Here is a 23,264-nt window from a genome sequence, read left to right as displayed (position 1 = left end):
AGTTATTGGCATTAGTATGCTGGATATAGACACTAGTTCATGTTAAAAATGTTTGTTTTTACATATTATATTATGGTTTTGTATCCTGTCTCTACTGACTGAGCTTAGCAGGTATAAAGCACTATCGCCAACATCGGAGTGACGTTTCTGTCTCTCTTTACTAGCTCCAGGGGGCCCAAATGCACATGCGGAATATGGCCACTAAAAAAACTGTGCGGTTGAGAAATTCCAACAACAAAAATTTAAGTTTTAAATATGAGGAAAACATAGAAAAAAATGTATTTATCATAAAAGCATCAATAAAAAAACCAATTTTTAGGAACATTTTTAGTTCATAATTAATGGAATGGCGTATTACCGGAGTGTTGTATTGATTATAATGGCAAAATATTATAGTACTTTGGAATAATTTTTGCCAATGTTAAATTATTTGCGTAGCAATGATGGCTGCAAAACAAAATTTTGTGTGCGCTTTGCTTTTACTCGGTATGTATTTTTTTGCAATAGAAACTGAGGTAATGATCTTCAGCACTCAAAATTTGCAGCAATGCAATTTTTAATATTTGAAACAATATATAAAGCATTTTAACATGGTTTTTCATTTGTTCCTTATTGTAAAAAAATTAATAATATTAAACGTAATACGATTAATATTCCCAACAACGAACAAAAAAAAATTTGCCAACATTTACTTTCGAAAGGTTAAGATTTTCAGGTTGTTAGGTTGTCTCTAAATCCCGCACAGGTCTCTGATTTCCAGAGAAAATAAGAGTGTTAGTTACGTACATTGAGTCTTCCCTGCTTTGTGACTTACTCTGAGGGCCTAGCCATCCTGGGGATAACCCATGCAGGGTGCTTTGTTCGGGGATTGGCCAGCCACGGCAGCGATTGGCGCCATGGACTTACTCCCCTATCTTAAAACTCAATTAACGCTAGAAAAGTTGAGCCCGCAGGTAAAACCCTGATGGCCACAGGGAAAACCCTGGGCAGCCATGTGGGGATGAAGATTCGTGTTTAAGCTATTTCTTAAGATAATTGGAAAACTATTATTATTGTAATTTTGTTAATTTTTTCCTTATTATATTACAATAAATTATGCTATGATTGAGAACTAAAGGTGATTAACCCCCCCCCCCCCCCTTCCCCTATTTTTGAGCTGCTCTGCAGAGGACGCCTTCTCGCATCGGCTGTAAATGTATATTTTTAATTTTTCAAATTAATTAACGAACTTATGGCGAAGTTAAGGCTTTTAGCCTTATCTAATTTGCCCAACTATACAAAATAACGTTCCATGACCTTACAACAATACTAACTTAACTTAAAAACCTAAGTCAAGACATTATAAACGTTTAAATAAAAAACAAACATAGGTAATAAGCATAACAAATAATAAATGTAATCCAACAATAGAACAAAAAAGGTAGTTATACACATTATACATATATTTTTTCTAACATTTGCCTACAAATTAACCCGATGTGGTTCTGGAATCATTGTCGACAGTTAACAATGTAATTTTCAACCTTGATTTAAATCTTTGAAGAGTGTTTCCGAGCTCCGAAACTCTGCAGATAAAAGTCAGGAGTTGAATTGGCATGCCATACACACTCATATATAATTACAGCCTTAATTATACAGCATTACTCTCAGCGTATATGATAACCACATGAGAATGAAGAATTAAAATCATAACGTACAATTCATTTAAATTAAAACTATAGCACGGTGCGCGAGAAATAAAATATTTTCCCGTCGTACGTCCGCAACGGGGAGAAAAAAATATTTCGCGGTGCGCTGCGATTGGCCAGCCAATCAGCGGCCAGCCAACCACAGCGCGTCACGGAGGTCTGTGCCAGGAGTGAGTCTGGCAGTTTATATTTCCAATGCAACTCTGGGTCATGATCCGCGAGAGAGGAAATATGCGTGTTTCGACAGTTTGCACAATTATCATAGAACAATTGTGCAGTTGGTAGCGTAAATCACAAAAAAAAAAGTTGTATAAATACACATGAATGTAATGCCAATACGGAAATGAATATTCAAAAGTCATTAGCGAGACAGTACAACCGAATACACACATAAAAAATTGGTTGTCTGTAAAGTCGGTTTACGGACGATAGTTTAACGTGACAACGTCATAACAAAACATTGATGAAATGATTGCATACTTTATGAATAAAATTGAATCATTTTTATTTTAATAATAAAACAATAAATATTTGAAATTATACTAGTAAACAAATTTTAAAATGCAAGAATAATTAACCTTTATTGCCGAAATTGTTGTTGTAATAAGCAATGAAAACCACATTAACTTTTCACTTCACTTTATAAACAGTCGAGTGGAAGAGAGATAGATGCGGCGCAAGCGTACAATGAGCGTAACGGGACAATTTGCGTAACGGGACACTTTTTTGTGCGTGCAGCCGGCGTTCATCGATTTATTAGACGTTGTCACGTCAAAATTAAACTAAAAGCGAATGAAGTAAAACCTGGATAATCGAAATGGCAAACTTAATTAAAAAAAAAAAAAAAAAAAAAAAGCTCTTCAAAGCAGTAGAGTGCAGAGAAAAGAGAAATAACTATTAGTCTACGATAAATTGAAAACTAATTGTTTAGGAAGCATGCTTCAGGACTATTCTAGTTACCGTATCAAAGCTACACAAATGTTTTTCATTTAATTCTGAATTTTTCTTCCTCGGTGTGCTCTTTCCAGCGCCGAAGCCAGCGTGGTAAGAGGAAGGTTCTTCTTTCCTTCCCCCCACCAAAGTTGAATGAAACGCTTATCGGCCAAAACTACGGTATGTTTCTCGTGTGCCGTAACTACGCCACGCCAGCGGAAAATGTTCCCGGCTGCGAAAAAAAGAAGGGCGTTTGATAAGTACTTCACTCGCCGTTCTCATCCCCTCTCCAACTTTATATTTTTTTTAACGCAAACATTATTTTTTTCTCACTCTTCCTCATTCTCGCGCTCAACGAGTCCGCGATTCCCCACCAACTTTTCGCGCCCTGTCGAGGGGAAGGGGTGTGTTGGCGCGGGAAGGGGGGGGGGGGAATTCGGCGCGTTTAACTTTTTTTTTCTTCACTACACTTCGCGCGCGCGCGCACGTTATGCAGCGTGCGCGCAGTTCCACTCGCCACGGAAAAAGTGAGGGGAAAGGAAAGCTGCGAGAGAGAGAGAGAGAGAGAGAGCAACACGGATCGGGTCAGTTCAGTCGTGCAGGTCCAGCCAGTCTCCTCCCTCTTCACTCTCCCCTCCCTCGGCGTCACTCTTTCACTCTTTCCCCTCCCCCCTCCTACCAAGTCGTGATTCCCCCCCTCTCTTTCTCTCACTCTCCCGCCCTGCATCACCCCGTGCTCTATATAAAGTGTGCCGCTTTGACAAGCTCATGCCCAGTTTGCGACCAGCCGTCGTTCGAGGTGCAGGGTTTTTTGTTTTTCGCTATTCGTCGCGTGAGTTAGTTACGTGGACGCATTGTTGGGTTTCCCCCGTCGGTGCGCGGTCGCGAGCTGTGAAGCAGAGAGAGAGACGTGTGCGCGAGGTCGGTGCAGCGGCCTCCGTGATGGAGTAGGCCCGCCCGGGGAGAGACAGAGAGAGTGACTGCAGCAGGAGTTGCCCCGGGACTGTCGTGGGGCGATGCACACCGCCGCGACGCTGCTGCTGGTCGCCGCGACGCTGGTCGTCGTGGCGGGCAGGAGGCAGACCCCGCTCAGGGACCCGCTGGAGCCGGGCAGGATGCGCTCCGCAGGTACGTCCATTCACCCAGCACCCTGCTTGCCATGTCGCGACAACAATAACGATCAACCACTACTTCGTCATTTCAAATTAGCAGATTAACCACTTGGTACGATTCGCAACGATCTAACCCGGCTTGCTATTGCGCGACAAAAATAACGATCAACCGCTACTTCGTCATTTTTAATTAGCAGATTAACCACTTGGTACGATTCGCAACGATCTAACCCTGCTTGCTACGTCGCGACAACAATAACGATCAACCGCTACTTCGTCATTTTAAATTAGCAGATTAACCACTTGGTACGATTCGCAACGATCTAACCCGGCTTGCTATTGCGCGACAACAATTAACGATTAACGTGCACTATTCCATCATTTCAAATTACGAGATTAACCACTTGGTACGATTTGCAACGATTTTTTTTCCCCTCTCGTTTCCACGACAATCTCGTAAGCGTCATTTACCGTATTCAAAATGGCAGTTACAAACCATTCAAAAATATATATTTTTTTTCCTTCAGGTAAAATACGTCTTGCAATATTATGATGCTGTTTTAAAGATTTATCAAGCTTAAATAATATGTAAGATTGATTTTAATATGTTTTATTTCCGGAAACAAGAATGTTTTTAAAATTCCTGCAGAAAAAGTGACCGGTTTGTAGGCTGCTTCTGTTTTCGAAACAGAACCGTTGGCTGCGTGTACAATCAAAACAAGCGATTGAGGTGTGTATGCAACTTTGATTACGGGTAATGTGTTTTAATTAGAATATAAGTTTAATGTAAAGTGCCGAATGCTTGTGTGTGTCGCCTTGTAAGTTCGTTAATTTTGCAATCTGTGATTTGGCGAGTTTTTTTCCCTTTCAATTCGAATTTTTTCTTCATTCATTTGTTTCGCACTTCCAGTTACTCTTCCGTTACGGTGGATATATCAAATATTTCAAAACTAGTAGATTCAAAGAATTTCTAAGTAAAATTTTGTTCATGTGTTATTATAAACATCTCTCTAAAGCCTCAAACGTAACGTATACGAAATAATGAAGTTCTTTTGAAGTCATCGTAATAAAAAAAATTTCAAGTCAAGTAACACATTTAACTCCAATTAAAAATATTTATTTTTATCTTCACACCCGATATATACGTTCAAAAATTGTCGATGTCACACGCGCGTGAAGTTAAAACCTTTTGGCGTATTGGTAGTTTTATATTTCGTATTTTCGTGAAATTCGTTTGATACAAAATACGAAAATGAATTTAATGTATCAGTGATCATTTTCGTTTACAAATTTCCAGCAGAAGACAATTTTGCTTGCGTACATAAAATGCGTAATCTAGAACTCATCCCAAGACAATTCCTCCATCTACGCTTCTTGTAGTTATATGCAGTTGTTATTTAGATCGTCGTTTAGCCTTGGGTAATCAGCTAATTACTTTTCCTCCAGGCTTTACGGCCTCTGTTCACATTGTACATGTCTTGGGCACACACACGGTGCGCAGAGCTTCAGGAAAAACAACGCGATTTCAAAAATTCTCAAGATATCCGAGTGGGGTCTGCTTACGAAAAACATTTAAGGTTTTCGCTGAGGGCCGAGAAGTACTCTTGATTTCGGATTAAGTTTTTAAACCTTATTTTTAAAAGTGTGAAAATGTTTAAAAGGCGTGTTTTCAGAGTAATCTTTAGGCGTAAAGCAACCCGTACAGATTCTTGAAAGCATTCAAGGGCCATTGTAGTATACATTTCCCTTCATTTCTATGCCATATAATGTTACGGTCACCCTTCAAGTTTCACAGTTGTCTGTCCTATGCACGACGAGAAGACTGCGCGCCATTTCACAGCCTTGCGCTTAGAGGCGACACCGCGCTAGAAGCACCAGCGAGCGTCGCACTTATCATCCCGCCTCGCTTACACACATACACCCAGATAAATCGGGCCCCTTTTAAATAGACAATCTATTCAAATCCGACTTCACAGAAGCCAATATTTAGTTCGTCTCATTAATTTCTGGCAACACAATAAATTGATATGGCCTCCGGTGTAGGACTTTTTAGTTATGAAACTGCATATTAAAGTTTTTTATTAATTTTGTCAGAATTTAAAAAATTGCAGATGCAGTAGGTGACACTAAAACGTACACACCGCTGTATAAATCTAATTGTTGCACACTTTTAAGGATTTCTTTTTCCTCCAGTAAAAGACACAGATCCATACCAATTGATTTATGTTTTGTGAGTGTAAATATGGGGAAAAAAACACGTACTAATGTAATAGTCTAATATAATAATTACCAACAGTAAAGATAAACACGGTAGTTACGTAAATGTTTTAGTATTAGGGTCATTGAAGTTAAGTCCTGATTTAACCTTCAAGGGCATCTAATTGTTTAGCAGCTATCAGCAGATATCTGTTTTACAACTCGACTAGATTGTAGCTGAATGTTGATTCGCTGGCATAAGAGCAGCCAGTGATTTTTTTTCTCTCCGCTAAACGCGGTTTTATTACGTAACTTAGTGTGAACACAAGTGCAGAAGTAGTTTATCTCTTTATCACTCGTCGCTGACAAGGCGAACAGTATTTAGAACCCTCATAACAGTGTTGTTTCGACAACATTAGCCACGACTTCAAAAAAGCACGGAATACTGGCCAGACATTAACCAGCAGCTACATGAGATCGTGAACTGTGATCTGCGAGACCCGTGTATAACATAGCGAATCTAAGAATGTTTCCAAGTAAATTCTATTGTTAATTAGAGCACATTTAACTAGGTTTACTTAGATGTATCTTATAATATTAAATTACGGTACGTCTTATTCGAAAACAAGCATTTTAAAGAAGTCATGGCGTAGAAGAGTTACTGCAACAATGGAAATATAAAATGTCTTTACATCTTTTTGTATGTGTGTGTGTATATGTTTATGTGTATATATATGTATATATATAATATGTACGTCAAAACTAAAATGATTGCAGTAAGATACATTTGTCCATTTAGAAAATTATGCAACAATGAAAAAAAAAAAAAATAGTTTCATCATTTTGTGTGTGTGTGTGTGTGTATGTATATATATATATATATATATATATATATACACACTATCTTTTTTATATGTACGTAAAAACTAAAATGACGGCGGTGTGATAAATTTGTCCATTTAGAAGATTACGTTTTTTACATTTTTTTTTAAATTGCTGAGTTTGTTACAGTGACTCAAGCGACAGTTAAAACGAGCATATTTAAGCCAAATTACCTCTGTCTGTCCTTGAATGTGCAAGATTTGTTTTTGAATTCAGTTCACTTAAGCGAGTGTCTCCTTAATTAATTAAATCCAGAAAATAAAAAAATAGTAAATTATAATAAATTATTTAATTAATTAAGTCACGGAAATTTGTAATTTCGGTCGTGGATAATCGGGGAACATCCGCGTAAATTTTTTATTACATATTTGCGTGGACGTTTTGCAAATGTTTATTTACGTTCGCGCGTAACCGCTTAAGCAAGTTTATTTTTATTTTTACTGTGACGCAATGCGCACGTGTGTGTCTACTGACATAACGTGTGCTGTGTTGTGAAGATTCAAGTAAACAACTGATAACACAGTGCCAGTCGCACCACTTCTGAGAAAATACACAAGTTATCATCATGGCCACTGGGTTTTAACAGAAAGGTTTTGATTTTTGACGTGACAACGTCTAATAAATAGATGAACGCCGGCTGCACGCACGAAAAAATGTGTCCCGTTACGTACATTGTCCCGTTACGCTCATTGTATGCTTGCGCCGCATCTATTTCTCTTCCACTCGATTGGAACAACCATCGATTTGACTTCTTCGAGGCACATTAAACTTGAAACACTCCCATTCGTTTCCTACTTTTCCTATCATCGTCCTATCCTTAACAGAATATCACAGATTGGAAGAAGTTAAATAGCAAACACGTATAAAAGTTATAGTTAAAATAATCTGTTCGTCAAAGTAATAAACATATTTGAATTAATGAGTGCAAATAAAAGTAAATTTATCAATTAAATTGTAGATTTAATTTCACTCCTTCTTTGTATCCAAACAAAATAGTGATAATTCAATAAAAATGATTCAATTTAATTCATAAAAGTATGCAATAATTTCATCAATGTTTTGTTATGACGTTGTCACGTTAAACTATCGTCCGTAAACCGACTTTACAGACAACAAATGTTTTTACCAGTAGTTTACCATACGCCAGACTATTACTACGATCGTAAAATAAAAATTAACGAAAATTCTCTGCTTCACCATTGACAAAAGAAAACCAGACATGTATAAAAGTTATAGTTAAAATAATCTCTTCGTTAAAGTAATAAACATAGTGCAAATAAAAGTAAATTTACAAAACAATTGTAAAATTCATTTCACTCCTTCTTTGTATCCATACAAAATAGTGATAATTCAATAAAAATGATTCAATTTTATTCATAAAGGTATGCAATCCTTTCATCAATGTTTTGCTATGAAGTCACGTTAAACTATCATCCGTAAACCGACTATACATACACCCAATTTTTTTAAATTAAATTCTCACCCTCCTTTATAATCTCGGTAATTACTAGCGTAGCGCAGCTTTTTAATTCCCGTAATGTGTGTGGTTTAGGAGGCGTGTAATCTCGGAAATTGCCGTCTTCATCGGTCATCTCTTTGACTCGTAATTTATCAAGTTCCCAGCCGTGGTGGCCGCTTTGTAGAGCGAGTTTTCTTTTTTTTTAAGAATCACTGTAATCAGATATCTAAGTGAATGCCGACTGTCCGACCCGTCGATACTCCACCAGAAGGCTCGCATATTCCAAGTATGCGTGGCTGTACTTCGCGATAGTCTGGACTCATAACGGTGTTTTACTCTCAGGGCTGGGAATTTGAAAAAAAAAAAAAAATGTTGTCTGTAAAGTCGGTTTACGGGCGATAGTTTAACGTGACAACGTCATAACAAAACATTGATGAAATTATTGCATACTTTTATGAATAAAATTGAATCATTTTTATTGAATTATCACTATTTTGTATGGATACAAAGGAGTGAAATGAAATCTACAATTTAATTGATAAATTTACTTTTATTTGCACTCATTAATTCAAATATGTTTATTACTTTAACGAACAGATTATTTTAACTATAACTTTTATACGTGTTTGCTATTTAACTTCTTCCAATCTGTGTTATTCTGTTAAGGATAGGACGATGATAGGAAAAGTAGGAAACGAATGGGAGTGTTTCAAGTTTAATGTGCCTCGAAAAAGTCAAATCGATGGTTGTTCCAATCGAGTGGAAGAGAGATAGATGCGGCGCAAGCGTACAATGAGCGTAACGGGACAAAGCGTAACTGGGCAATGTGCGTAACGGGACACTTTTTCGTGCGTGCAGCCCGCGTTCATCGATTTGTTAGACGTTGTCACGTCAAAAATGTTAGTCTCTCTACTCGCCTGTGATGTGTAATAGCCTAACCTCGGAAACGAGCAAATGTCTGAGTTGTAACGGTGGAAATAAACCTATACTACGAAAGAACACGAAATTTAACGGAGAATTCTTTAGAAATAATGCCGAGTTTGATAAATATACGAAAATGGTGTTTTTCAAATACACTTCTTGACGGGAATCACTCGCCGCTAGAATTCGCTACCGGAGCAACTGCATCCACTGTCGAATCATTTGATTTGCAGAGTGAACTACATAATGTAACGGCTCCCATAAAACAACAAAAAAAGACCCGAAACAATACTAAACCCCCGGCTTTAAGCCTGATTTTCGACAAATCATTTTATTAAAATACTGTCCATCTTATGTTAAAACCCTCTGAACAGTTAATACTATAACGTTTACTTTTGTCTCTATGAACTTTGATTGGCATTATCCGCTACAGATGGTAGCGCCCTGGTTACATATTTCCTTCCCATGCGACTTCCGTTACATTCAAGTAATTACTCCTACAAAATTCCGTATACCGAGAACTAAGATGTTTACATGTTTTTATATTCAAAAAGAGCTTAAGTCTACTAAAGGAGGTTTGGATAGTTACATAGATATTCCTCAGCATGCATGGGTTGTGGGTTGTGATTCCAGGTGTTGTTAACAGCTCACTTTGTATCACCAAAAATAACAAGAGATCTAGCATTTCCCCCCCCCCCCCCCCCCCATGTTTCATTACGCTGTAAAAATTTGTAATCTTCAGTGGTCTATTAGGTAGTTCTTTTGTATTAGTTACAAATATGGCTGTACTAAAAATGTCTTTCTGGACAAATTGAGCTTTATAACAGTGAAAGAATGTTTGAAATCGGTTCAGTATTATCAAACACACGCACACACGGACAGACTCTCTGAAATACTAGTAAAGACAACCGGTCGAGGTGGTGTTTGCTATTACAGAGGTTCGGATCACAGTTATTCGGAGCGATAGTCAACATCCGGACAAAGTAGACCGCAGCTCCCGACAAACCGCAAATTGTACGATTGGTTGCAATCGTTGTGGGAGTTCTGGGGAGGGAGGTGGAGAGGCACGAAAATAACTGGGAATCCTTCTTTTCACAGACGAGAGAGCCAAACGTCCGATCGTGCATCTTCGGTTTTTTTTTCCGTTCATTGTAAATAAATATGGCGGTGTTGATAAAAGGACTAATGGTCAATTAGGTTAGGTTAGCTACATTATACATACTTTAAAACATTGTGTACGGTTGATTTGGTTAGGATAGCTACATTAAAGATACGGGAAAAAAACACGAACTTCGGGTTTTGGCTCTCTCGTCTGTGAAAAGAAGGCTTCCCAAAATAACTCGTCCCAAAATATATATATATATATTCTACCACAAAATGTATTTCGTCAATATTCACCAACATTTTTTGTGTGATAATGAAATAGGTTCGTAGTCACGACAAACCCACCAATCATTGACATCCATTTTTTTTTGCGTCACCAAGAAGCACTGTGTAGACTCTTCTAAATTATTTTGGTGTCAATCACAGCATTATTTTTTTATTAGGTTCTATATTTTGTGGTGGTCACGAAATGTTTTTTTTCCGTTCACCGTCGTGCTTTTTGAAGAAATCGGAGGCTCGTGCGCCATATTGATATAAAAATCTTTTTTTAGGCCATAACAATTTTTCATGTTGATTACGGAAATTCGACTTTTTTGAGGCAAATATTTCACAGGCAATAACGTAGTGTCTATTAATATTATTGTTACAGTTCAAGATTTTCCCCATAAATGAACTCAGCACTAAACTCCAATGACTTCACATTTCTAACAGTCATTCACTATAAACATGTAGACAGGGTTTAAATAAGACGTAATCATCGAGAATATGGTTTCTACGATCACTATCTATTATTTAAGTGATAGTATTGTTTAATAAATTTTAAGGAGATAACCATTGTTAATTTTATCTTAAGAACAAAAAAGTCAGATCACTTTTATTTTTTTAGATGGCGGGGAAATCAAAACAATAGAGCACATTTATGCACATAGGCTGTGTGTGCATCATCCATGCCATTAACTGCTTGATAATGGCGAGTGAATGGATGGATTGTGGCATAAGTAGAGACCGGAAAAATTCGCGAGTTCATTTCGCGATAGGCTAAAATACAAATAGTTATATACCTCAGTGCTGCCTCTGCTATTTGCTCACAACTCACCTGGATGACTCTGAGCCAATGAGAAACACCCAAACCAAGCTGTATCGAATCACAGGCTGCTACGTTGGGACGTCTCACAAGACAGCAGCCAATGAGTGGGTGACATTTGACCGAGTGTACGTAGAATTATGGAGTTCTTCCTACAGGTCATTGAACCCGCGAATTTTTCCGGTCCCTAGCCATAAGGGGGCCGCCCAGTCAGGGGGGGGGGGATGTCTTTGAGGCGGGGGTGATGAGTAGGAAGTTCGCTGGTGCTTCTAGCCCGGTGTCGTCTGTAAGCGCAAAGCTGTGGACGTTTAGGCATTTTCACTCTTCTGAACATGCAGTTAAAGACCGAAATACTGAAACAGAACTACTTATCCTCCTTCCGCGTGATTTGGATGCTTTTTCGTGAACAGACACCGCTGGGATGCGCCCACTCGGGCACACATGCGGTGCGCAGAGCTTCAGGAAAAAAACATCGCGATTTCAAAAACTATTCAACATATCCCACTGGGGTTTGCTTACGAAAAGCATTTTAAGAGTTCGCTGAGGGCCGAAAAGTACTTTTGATTTCGGATTAGGTTTTTAAATTTTATTTTCAGAAGAGTTAAAAATGACCAAAATGCTTGTTTTCACGAGTAATTTTTAGGCGTGAAACAACCGGTGCAGATTCTTGAAACATGTTCGTCTTCATTTCTCGGCCACATAATGTTACGGTCACCGCTCATATGCACTGGGAGAAGACTGCGCGCCGGTCCAGAGGAGACACCGCGCTAGAAGCACCAGTGATCCCGCCTCGCCGACACAGATACGCCCCTGACGAGGCGGGCCCCTTGACGCGGAGGTCTGTGCTGACGACCACGAGGTTGGGGGGGGGGGGGAAAGCGACGGAGCACACGCCGCCAGGTTCCTCTCTGAGACTAGAGCTGTAGCAAACCGTATGTATTCGGTACCGAGTAACGGGTGCGCCATCTAGTACCGAGCAACGAAACGTTACACACGGCTGCATTTCGTTACTCGCATTTTTCGTAGTATGGAACAGTTCACTTGTAGTTCTACACTTTACCTATTAAATTAAATTAAATTTAGAATGACTTAAACGCTAGTCTGGTTCAAAATACGGGGAAAAAATGAAAAAAAACTGCGCCTTACGCAGTTTCGTATGTAATGTATGTTTTCTACAAATTACGAATGTTGCGACGCCGCGACGTCATACTGTACGCGTACGCAATACGACTCGATTCGTTGCTCTTAACATAACATTGCATGCTATGTAGTATCAGAAGTAACGAGTAACGTAACGATACGATAGTAACGAGTACTAATTGTTTTAGTAACGAATACATACGGGTACGCTTTTTTTTTTCCGTTACTTTTTCACCTCCAACTGAGAGATGCCCGGGTTCGACTCCAGCCTCCAGGCGGGTACCGTGATGGCGGTACGTCCGACGGTCCTGGTACGTCGGGGGCGACCTCGCGCGGGGATGTGAGAGGGGTGGGGAAGGGGAGGGGGGGGAGACCTCGCGGCCCGTCGTGGGAACCTGTCCGGGGCCGCCCGGCTCCTGTGGGGAGGGGGGGGAACCGCCGTGTTTCGCGACTTGGCTCCGACACTCCCCCTGCCCCTGTTCCAGTCCTCGCCCTACGCGCTCTCGTGTTGAGGCCGACAGTCGCACAACGAGCTGGTCGTCAGGTCTGCCTGTTGTGGTCAGGAACAGGCGGACTTTTTTCAGCGAACTTTCGGCTTTGTGAGAACATATCCTGCGCCCGAGATAGTACAAATTTAATTTCTAACCTAACTAAAAAAACTAAGTGTGTTTGGGAGGGGTCCGGGTTAGGGAGGGACCTAGGTGCGTCTCAGGCCGAAGCCTATACGCCTAGTCGTGCTGGGATCAGCCATGCAGGGAGAGGGCCGCATGCATCATGTGCTAGGAGGGCCCGACAGTGCACTGTCTCCTGCGATGCCCGAAGATGGTCAGCACACCGATAGTTGGAGGCGCCGAATAAACGCCTGGGCCGCTGCCAGCACAGCTCGTCCTCCCTCCTGCGGTGTCTGGACGAAGCGAGGCAGGAGACACTATAAATCACCGCGGACATTTACCCATACATAACCGATTTTTCATCTTCCCCATACGTTTTTTTTTTTTTTTTTTTTTTTAATTTTTAAACCAGTGGAGTGAATATTCAGTGACCCTTACTTCTTTTTTTTTTTTTTTGCGCATGCGTGTTTTATTTCACGTGTAATAAATCGAGCTACTTGATAGTGTTTGCGATTAATTTCCGCGAGGCACAATCATGCAAATGAGTTGGAATGTAAAAAATGTTATGTTGGTTTGACAGTTTTTTTTCTCCTCGTATTATTAATGCCTCGTGCATGTCATTTCGCTTTGGCGGGAGTCTGGAAATTACTTTTGACTCGTCGATCGATGCTGTGGTACGACCATTTTAATACCCCCCCCCCCCCTCACCCAGGGGTTGTGTAGGGGTTAGTCCCCTCTGTTCTGAATTTTTCAATATTAAGTAGCTGCTTGCAGTACATCGTCTGTATTACATGAGACGTGAATCCTGGTTTTAGAAATCCTTCTAAGACTTTGAATAAACTGACGTTCGTAGTTGTCCGCATGACTATTCAGTTATTTTCTTGTGGCGGTTAAAAGGATATACTTACCTCTCACTCCATGACGTTACTTTCATTTTCATGCCAATACTCTCATTTTTTTTACAAACGGTATTTTCAATCTGTAAAATGCCATGCAACAAGCAATCATCATAAAAAAATTCCCCATTGCATGAATTAATTAAACAATATATCAGCTACGGAATTCTCGTAACTCTGCCAGTGTTTTGTCTACTCCTCAATTTTCGTACCGCTAACAATTGACGCTACCATAATTTTTTTTAATTTAAAGTACATATATACAATTTATTAATTCGCGTGGAAAATATTTATTGACTTGTGCAATTTTCTTAATAAGTATCGTTCATTTTTCATGTGAAATAATAATAACCCAGAAGTTCCATTTCTGTTCCATTTATGCAAGTGTCTGTTTTTAACGTCGAAAATTCTGATTCGTACTTTCTAACCATCATCAGACGTCATCAAGCACTATTTCAGCAGTATGGCGATGGTGAGGTTAGAAACGTGACTTAAACTACGTCAAAGTATACCGTCTTCTGACGATTTCCTGACTCAATGCTTCAACTTTAGAACATACACCCACTCCAATAGACAATACCTCCATGCATTCATGTAACATTTAATGTGTTTTTTTTACGTGATAACGTCTTATAAATCGATTAACGCCCGCTGCACGCAGGAAAAAGCATGACTCATTGTCACGTTCCGCCTGAGCCGAGCGTGCATAAACCGACCAACCACACCGTGCGAGAAAATCTTCAAAATTATCAAACAGGTTACGGCGGGCTTTTTAAAAGCAGCAATTAAAAAAAAATTGGATTTATTCGTCCAATTTCGTCATTTCAAATTAACAATTTGCTGACATTGATTTGATTTCAGTTTATTTCTATAACTAATTGTTCGTGATTATATTTTTAAAAAAAATTATTCAAATTAAATTTGCAAAAACTGTAAATAATATTTGAAAATTAAAAAAAAAGTATGCAATTTTTCATCAGTGTTTGCATATGACGTTATCACGTAAAATTATCGTCCGTAAACCGACTTTGGGATCGTCCATTAATCACGTGAGGCTCGAAAAGGGGGGGGGGGGGGTGTCTGGAAAAATCACGAAATATCACAATGGGGGAGGGGGGGGGGGTTGTAGAGAGATATCACGTGTATTTATTTTTTCGCGCGATTTCTACTAAACCGAAAAGCGACGCGTGACCTTGACTCGCCGTAGCCAGGCAACAATATCCCCGCCCGCCGCAACATGAACCACCCGGCTCGGCTTGCCAGTCGCCAGTAAGACTGTGATTTTGGCGCCGAATACATGCGTAAATCACATATAAGCCTTTCCTTTATTATTTTTATGCTAGTGAGAATAAACCTGCAACCTTAATGTGTGTCTGGACATTTTTATCACTGTGCTTAATTTTAACACACTAGGAAGAAGATAATATTCTGAATTTTTGAAAATATTTTGTACCAAACAAATACACGTGATTTATTGGGGGGGGGGGGGGGGGTTAGTCTGAAACCCTCACCACAAATCACTAGGGGGGAGGGGGGGTTAAAAATTTGCTAAAAAAAACATCACGTGATTAATGGACGACCCCTTTACAGACAATCCCCCCCTTTTTTTTGTCTTTACAACAAATCAATTTGACAGTTCTGTCGGCGGATTGCGAGCCGACGACGACCTTGTGCGCGCAGAACACAAGAAGCTGTCTGTGCGGTGCTGGTGTTTAGTAAGAACGGCTGCTGTGATTGGCCGACGCGGGTCGAGCAGGGCAGGCGCGGCCGTTGGGTCGCTCTTCACGGGTGGCTAGAACTGCGCATGCGCGCCCGCGCTTATCGCCGCCGCCGACAAATTGAAATATTATGTACTTGCATGATTAATTAATAAAACATAAAACCACGCTGTGAACAAACACGGAAGCGAATGAAAGCAAGTTAAATTACTAACCGCTATTGTAAATTTAATTGCTCTTTGATACATCTAGCTTTTAAGATAATCTACGTATTTTTTTTTTTTTTTAAATTTTCTGAATTTATAGTAAAAAAAGCATCTCACGTTTGGTATAAATTAGATTTTAAATATGTACACACATGCTATCTTTTGTGTTATATTTCTTATAAAATAAAGTATATGTGTTCAAATGATTGAAATACTTAAAATAATAATAATAATAATAATGAAAACGTAAATGTATGTTTTCTAAACAATGGATATCAATCAAGCGTTTTACTGCTGTATCTGCTTATGGGATTGGTGGGCGATGTTGGAAACGGGAAAAGGGGGGGGGGGGGGGGCTGATTTATAATCTTTTACTAAGTTGAGGCCAAAGTTCTAATGACAATTACAATTAATAAGTATATATGGTAGTTCTAACCATTTGGTAACGAGCAATATTATGCTACTGAAAAATTAAAAAGTGTTAACTCTAGAAATGCGCTATAGCTAGGGCCATGCATATTTCGCGAAAAGATTCCGAGACTAGCTGGAAGTAAAAACACTGTAGCATCGTCTGTGTTTCGTGATTGGGAGAGTTTCTTTCAGGTACATGACGATTGTTAAAACACCAATCACAGTAATTCATTGCGGAACCAAATGCGTCCTGAGTGGCTCAGCCAAATAAGGCAACTACTTCTCTCGCAGACAACCGGCAATACACAAGGAAGAAACCACTGGTACGCGTATACCTTGTTGCAGTCTAGTAGGCTTTCAGATTTATTCGCGAAAAATGCCTGCCCCCTAGCTATAGCTAAACCAATGGTGATGATAATTCATGTGCAAAGCCAGCCACTCCTACCAATCCTCCCTTCAAATATGTGTTTTTTTTTTTACAACCCCCCTCCACCGCCGATCCTGGCCGGCGGGGAGGAAAGGGCGTGTCCTTCCTGCGAGTCAGGCCACGCCCCTCTTTCAACATTCCGTGGCATGCGGGCCATTCGTGCCGGGAATATTTCAAACCGTCGTCCTTCTTGGAGTAGGGGGGTGGAGGGGTGATGTATCTTCGGAAAAAAGGATCCTTTTTTACTGTTTCGGGGAACCGACGTCCTACACGGTCGAAAATCCTGGAAGCAACGTCTTGTGTTCCGTGATTGGTTGTTTCCTTCAGGTACGTGTCTTGCTGTCGGGGCCCGGACGGTTGCCAACTGCAAGGAAGAAACCGCCATGCGAGGGACATAGGGCCTTGTTGCAGTCTCATGACGTAGAGACCTGTAAAATACGCGATTTCAAATCCCTAAAGGATAGACTCCATGATCCTCTATGCATTCGTGCAAATTACATCTGCTGATTGGTTACCGACTCGTAACACCTGTTGACTGGAATGATCGTGATTCACTAATTCTTCCGTTAAAGATTTTTCATTGGCCCAGAGTCTTTCAGATAAACTGTGGCCCAATCACTGAAGAAAAATAATGTCAAAAGTATTTGGACTCTATCCTATCGCGAAATGAATCCGCGAATTTTACAGGTCTCTACAGTCATGAGAGGGTTAGGATTTTTTTTTTTCCACCCGTTCGGAAAGATGTTTTCCCTTTCGCGTATCTCTGGCGTCGACGTGTATAATAATTGATGTAGATGATTGCGATCTGGGGTCGACGTGGACTGGGGGTCTCCGTGTCTCGCGGGCCGCGGGCGCTGGTAAGGCTACACCCGCGCGGTGGTTGGCTCCAGTGACGGCTTCCACCCCGCCCCTCTCCAGCGAGGGACCAATCCTCGGGGTCGTGTTACCCGCGGCAGGCAGCAGCGACCTGCTCCGTGTGGCCGCCTCGTGTGACACGTCTCTATCTGCTCGGTGTTCAGTAGAGACCCGACAAATTCGCGGATTCATTCGGCGATAGGCTAGAATTCGAATACACATACCTTCATAATGATTTTGCTATTGGCTCACTGTTCATCTGGACGAATCTCAACCAGTTAGAAACCCTCTCAACCAAAGAAGGAACGAATCACGGACAATACAAATTGATACGACTTACAAGTCGGCAGCCAATGAACTTGCGATATTTGCGCAAGTGCACAGGGGACTGTGCAGTCTATCCTGAAGTACATCGAACCCGCGAATTTTTTTTCCGGTCCCTAGTGTTCAGCCGTCTGGCGTGGAGCCGTTTCCCCGCCATTTTGTTTCTGATTTTCACATACCTGCCGACTTGGCGTTCGTGTATGTTTGTATCAGCTGTTCGGAAGAAAGTAGATCAAAATATGTCTGGTTAATATATATATAATTAAAGTCCAAAAAGAATCTTCAAAATACAAATGTAATGATACGTGAGTTTGCATTTTTCTCCAATTCAACCTCCGACACAGGTGACACAACTGTGGCGCTACTTGTGGTAACTGTCAGTTTTGAGACTAGTTACTTGCTGGAGTGTACGCAGGATAAATATTTCCTGGAGTTTGATGGGGTGGTGGGGAAGGGGGGTTGAGATGGAACCACTTTGTGCGCTGTTTGCTTTCAAATGATCTTATATTTATTTATTATTTATTTATTGACTTATCGGCGAAGTTAAGATCAAGCATAGTACTACAAGTATCATACATCATAAATAAATGTATTGTACTAAACTTAACCGGCTGTGGCTGTGAAATCACTGGCGACATTGAACGACGTATCTCTCAACCTCCACGTTCGAACTTGGAGAGTGTTTCTGAGCATACGTCATGTCAAACGTGCTCTAAACTGCTCATGGCGTAACAAGTAACCAACTATTTTGTTCGCGGCTGAGAGCACGTGACCGCGCCGGACTGTCGTCGGAGCTAGGTTGAAACATTGTGTAGTAAGAGATGACGGAACAGTGTTTAGTGTAAATGATAGAGCTAGGTTGAAACAGTGTGTTGTGGGAAGGTAGTGGAGCTGGGGTGAAGCAGGGTGTAGTTTGAGTGCTAGTAGCTGAAGCTGGGGTGAAGCAGGGTGTAGTTTGAGTGCTCGTAGCTGGAGCTGGGGTGAAGCAGGGTGTAGTTTGAGTGCTCGTAGCTGGAGCTGGGGTGAAGCAGGGTGTAGTTTGAGTGCTCGTAGCTGGAGCTGGGGTGAAGCAGGGTGTAGTTTGAGTGCTAGTAGCTGGAGCTGGGGTGAAGCAGGGTGTAGTTTGAGTGCTAGTAGCTGGAGCTGGGGTGAAGCAGGGTGTAGTTTGAGTGCTCGTAGCTGGAGCTGGGGTGAAGCAGGGTGTAGTTTTGAGTGCTGGTAGCTGGAGCTGGGGTGAAGCAGGGTGTAGTTTGAGTGCTAGTTACTGGAGCTGGGGTGAAACAGGGTGTAGTTTGAGTGCTAGTAGCTGGAGCTGGGGTGAAGTAGGGTGTAGTTTGAGTGCTAGTTACTGGAGCTGGGGTGAAACGGGGAGTAGCAGCATGTGGGGGTTCAGCCGCGACGGGCGCGCCTGGGAATATAAAGGAGCAGGAATGAGGAAGGGTCAGCGGGTGGCGGGAAGGGGTGTTCCACCCCTACCTAACCCCTCTCCCTCCCCCCAAGCTGCGTCCAGCGCCATGCTGTCTGCCCCTTCTCTCCCGGCGGTGTGCAACTTGTGGCGCGTCACTGCTCTGAGCGTCAGGGCTCAGTCTATCAGTAGGGACCGGAAAAATTCTCATATTAATTCGGCGATATGCTAGAATTCAAATACATATACCTTTATAATGATTTTGCTATTGGCTCGCTGTTCATCTTGACGAATCTCAACCAGTTATAAACCCTCAACCAAAGAAGGATCGAATCACAGACAAACCAGCTGAGACGACTCACAAGTCGGCAGCCATTGAACTTGCGTTACTTGCCCGAGTGTACAGGGAAATGTGCAATCTATCCTGAAGGCCAGCGAAACCGCGAATTTATCCGGTCTCATCTATCAGCGTCACCGGCTAGACGCCAATAAAACATGTTTCCCACCAATCACGTTCGTCACGCCTGGGAGGTCAGCGCGTCAAAACTGGTGGACGAGACAGACTTCTCGGATTAGAATTGTTTTCTATTTTAGTTATCATCGCGTCACAGTCGCCGTGTTGCTGCAAAGGTCAGACATTTGTTTCGAAAGATAAACTGCTGTGTTGGTAATGCAGTTATTACTATTCTGGTAACTTGTAAGGTTTTGTTTACGCACATTAATTTTTTCCCGAAATAATGTTGAATTGCATTAGTCTAAACATATTGCTATGGAACGTGTCGTTTTGAAAAAAAACTGTATTTGTTGGTGGTTGTCGTGTGTTTGATGGGTATTTAATGGCAAGAAAATTTTTTTTATGTAATCTTTTTGTTTTTCTTTGTCGCACGAATGAGAATAACATGTTCTCTATAACGCCATGTTTGTCTGTCGCGCCATTGCGATTCTAAAAATCACTCGCAATGTTTTATTATTGTATTTTGTAACATTGATTTGGAGATAGTGCAGTTCCTACACTGTAAAATTTTTGTCTAACACTGTATTTCACAATGGAGTCAGAATTTCGAAATTCCAGGTAAAATTAATTAATATTTTCTGAAAGAAATTCAAACCATTTCTTGAAGTGGACAGTGGCATTTCAGTTAAACCTAAAAAGTTTCAGTTCTGAAATAAATTAAATTCTCCTCGATGACTTGCGTCGGTTAGGCCCACGCGCTAAAAAAAGCCCTTCAACCACTCTCCCCCTTCCCCCCCCCCCCATCCTGACTCATCCCCCGTGAAGTCTACAGATTCACTTAAAAAAAAAAAAGGTTAGAAACACAAAAGGATCACGGAAGTGGGATGAAGGAAGGGAGTCCGACCCTCCTGAAGCCGGCTTCACAACGCCGAACGTACAATAACGCCGAATACCATAACGCCGAATGCCAAATTGACCGCAACGCCGACAGCTAGAAAACTGCTGTGTACCGCAACGGACAACGCCGAAATACAGTAACGCCGAAAAATGTTATTGCGTGTAAGGAGGGCCACAGGAACAAAATGAAAAAAAAATTGAATGAATTTGTGTGCTAACCTTACCTAACCTAACCTTTGTGGCAGTCCTGCAATGACATTTTTCGGCGTTATTGTATTTCGGCGTTGTGGTATTTCGATGTTGTGGTGCGTCCCCGTCCCCGGGTCCCGAGGATGACGCCGCGGTGAGGGTGGGGACCGTAATAGCTCCGAGAAGGGGGAGGGGCCAGAGGGGAGTTCCCCGTATTCTCCTCTCCGTCGCGCACTCCCCGTGTGTGAGAGAGAGAGAGAGAGGTGCTGGGTTCGTGTCCGCGACGGGAATGTTTATGAAGGGGTTGGGAAGGTACAAAAAGGTGGTAAGGGGGGCGGGGGCGGCTCCCTTTCGGCGACACGTCCTCTGGACATCCGTCAGCCTCTTGGTCTTCCCCCTCCCTTCTTTTTTTATTCCTTCTCGACAACTCTTTTTCTTCTGCTTGTTCGTCGGCCGCACGTTTTTCCCTCCAGATCCGGGTTCGACCCCTCTCCCCCCTCCCCCCACATCAACCACACTGTCGCTCGCATAGCTGTCCTTGAGAAAGACCTTGATTTTCACTGGTGTTCAGCGGGAGCACGTACTTATATTTTATCGCGCGAATTTCTGAATTTTCACAGGGGTGAGTCGTCGGGGAGGGGAAGGTGGAGAGTGGTTGAAGGGCTTATCTCAGCGCGTGGGGCCTAACCGACGCGTCATCTCCTGAATAAGGGTGCTTTGATGTGGAAATACTTCCCTTGCAACATCATTTTTGATTCCCATGTTAACCTATGCGAGGAACCGTTTTAATTCTAGGGCCCCCGGACACACCACTTCCCCCTTTTTCCTACGCTCCTCAACTTTTTTTTTATATTTACATCCAAGCATACAAATTTAAAAAAAAAAAAAAACCTCAAAAACCCAATTATCACCTATCCGCTGAAAGAAACAACATTGCACGAGACTGTTTTTGATTAAAAATAAATAAAATCCAGTTTTGATCGTGATTATTTGTTAATTTTTTTACATGACAGCAAATGATGATGATGATAATAATAATAATAATTTTATTTCCTCCTTGTTTCACCGGCGGGTCGACTTTCCGTCGACCGAAGACTGTCTCGACTCGAAGAAGATCGATACGCAGAGACGGTGTGGTATGCCTCGTCCCAGGTTTTTTGTTCTATTTTCACGTTCAACGTGGTTGCACTTGTAGATATTTTTTAGTGGCCAAACTTCAAAGTAACGAGAGAAAAAAAAATGTAGCGCATACTTTTTTTTGCATAGTTTGCTGGCAAAGTTTTTAACAATTTTTTTTACAGTATGCATAAGGAGAACCAAATGGAATAAATAAAAAAAACTGAAAATTTTCTGTTTTTAAAGACAATGCTGGTGACTACTGCGTGGTGTGTTTTAAAATTTTATTTTAGTTAAAATTATTTAATTTTATTTAATCTTTTAAACTCATAAAAATAATGAGGATTTTAAAAGGCTAGCCGAAATTAAATTTTTTATGAAGCAAATTAAACCACATAATATAGAAATAATCTGTTTTATATTTCATTTCATTCTTTATTTCCATGCCACGCAGAATAAAGAATTCAACTTCGCCAGCTAATTATGCGAAAAGTACCTATTCATTTTTCTGAAATTTATTTTGCGAAAGTTCAGTCACTGGAAAAGTCGGTGGGTTTTAAGCGCGTGCAACGTGAATATATAATAATGACCTGGGAAGTATATGCACACCCTTAAGCCGAGGAGGATTCTTTTTAGACGGCGGAGAAGTGACTGAACGTCCGGCGAGAAGCTTCACGGTGATCGATTGATCGATTGATAGGGGCAGGCACTTTTCGCGAAAAGATCTGAACACTTGTTCGACTGCAAAAAGGTTAACCCGCACCAGCGTTTTCTTCCTTGTGATTGGCGGCCGTCTGTGAGAGAAGTCGTTGTCTTGTTTGACCGAGCCACTCAGGACGCATTTTCTTCCGCACTGAATTGCTGTGATTGGTGTTGTTACAATCGACGTGTACCTGGGAGAAACTCACCCAATCACGAAACACAGACGGTGCTACAGTGTTTTAACTTTCATCGAGTCTCGAAATCTTTTCGCGAAATCTGCATGCCCCTATCGATTGATCGATTGATCAGAGGATCGATCCTGCTAGTAGGCGGTGGTCGTGATCTCGCATGCGGTCCTGTGTCTAGTTGTTTTGAGGTGCTAACTAGCCACTGGCGCTCTCTGCGGCCAGAGCGACATTTCACAAGCTCCCCAGTTGCCCCGCCCACCCGGGCACACACGCGGTGCGCACAGCTTCAGGGAAAACAACGCCATTTCAAAAACCACTCAACATATCCGAGTGGGTTCTGCTCACG

General features: G+C 41.3%; 1 protein-coding gene across 1 annotated transcript in view; it reads left to right on the top strand.

The window, feature by feature from the left end:
* The first annotated feature begins 3,190 nt into the window (after nucleotides 1-3,190).
* The window catches only part of LOC134537091 (dorsal-ventral patterning protein Sog), a 121,210-nt gene continuing 101,136 nt past the window's right edge, over nucleotides 3,191-23,264 (top strand). Inside the window, exon 1 of the mRNA XM_063377362.1 lies at nucleotides 3,191-3,749. Coding sequence (XP_063233432.1) covers nucleotides 3,638-3,749 — 112 coding nt within the window. The 5' untranslated portion in view covers nucleotides 3,191-3,637. The remainder of the gene's footprint in view (nucleotides 3,750-23,264) is intronic.

This window comes from Bacillus rossius, chromosome 11 (assembly GCF_032445375.1).
Source record: "Bacillus rossius redtenbacheri isolate Brsri chromosome 11, Brsri_v3, whole genome shotgun sequence".
NCBI classification, from domain to species: Eukaryota; Metazoa; Arthropoda; class Insecta; order Phasmatodea; family Bacillidae; genus Bacillus; species Bacillus rossius.
The sequence above is the reverse complement of the archived record's forward strand: the minus strand, read 5'-3'. Positions and strand labels throughout refer to the sequence as shown.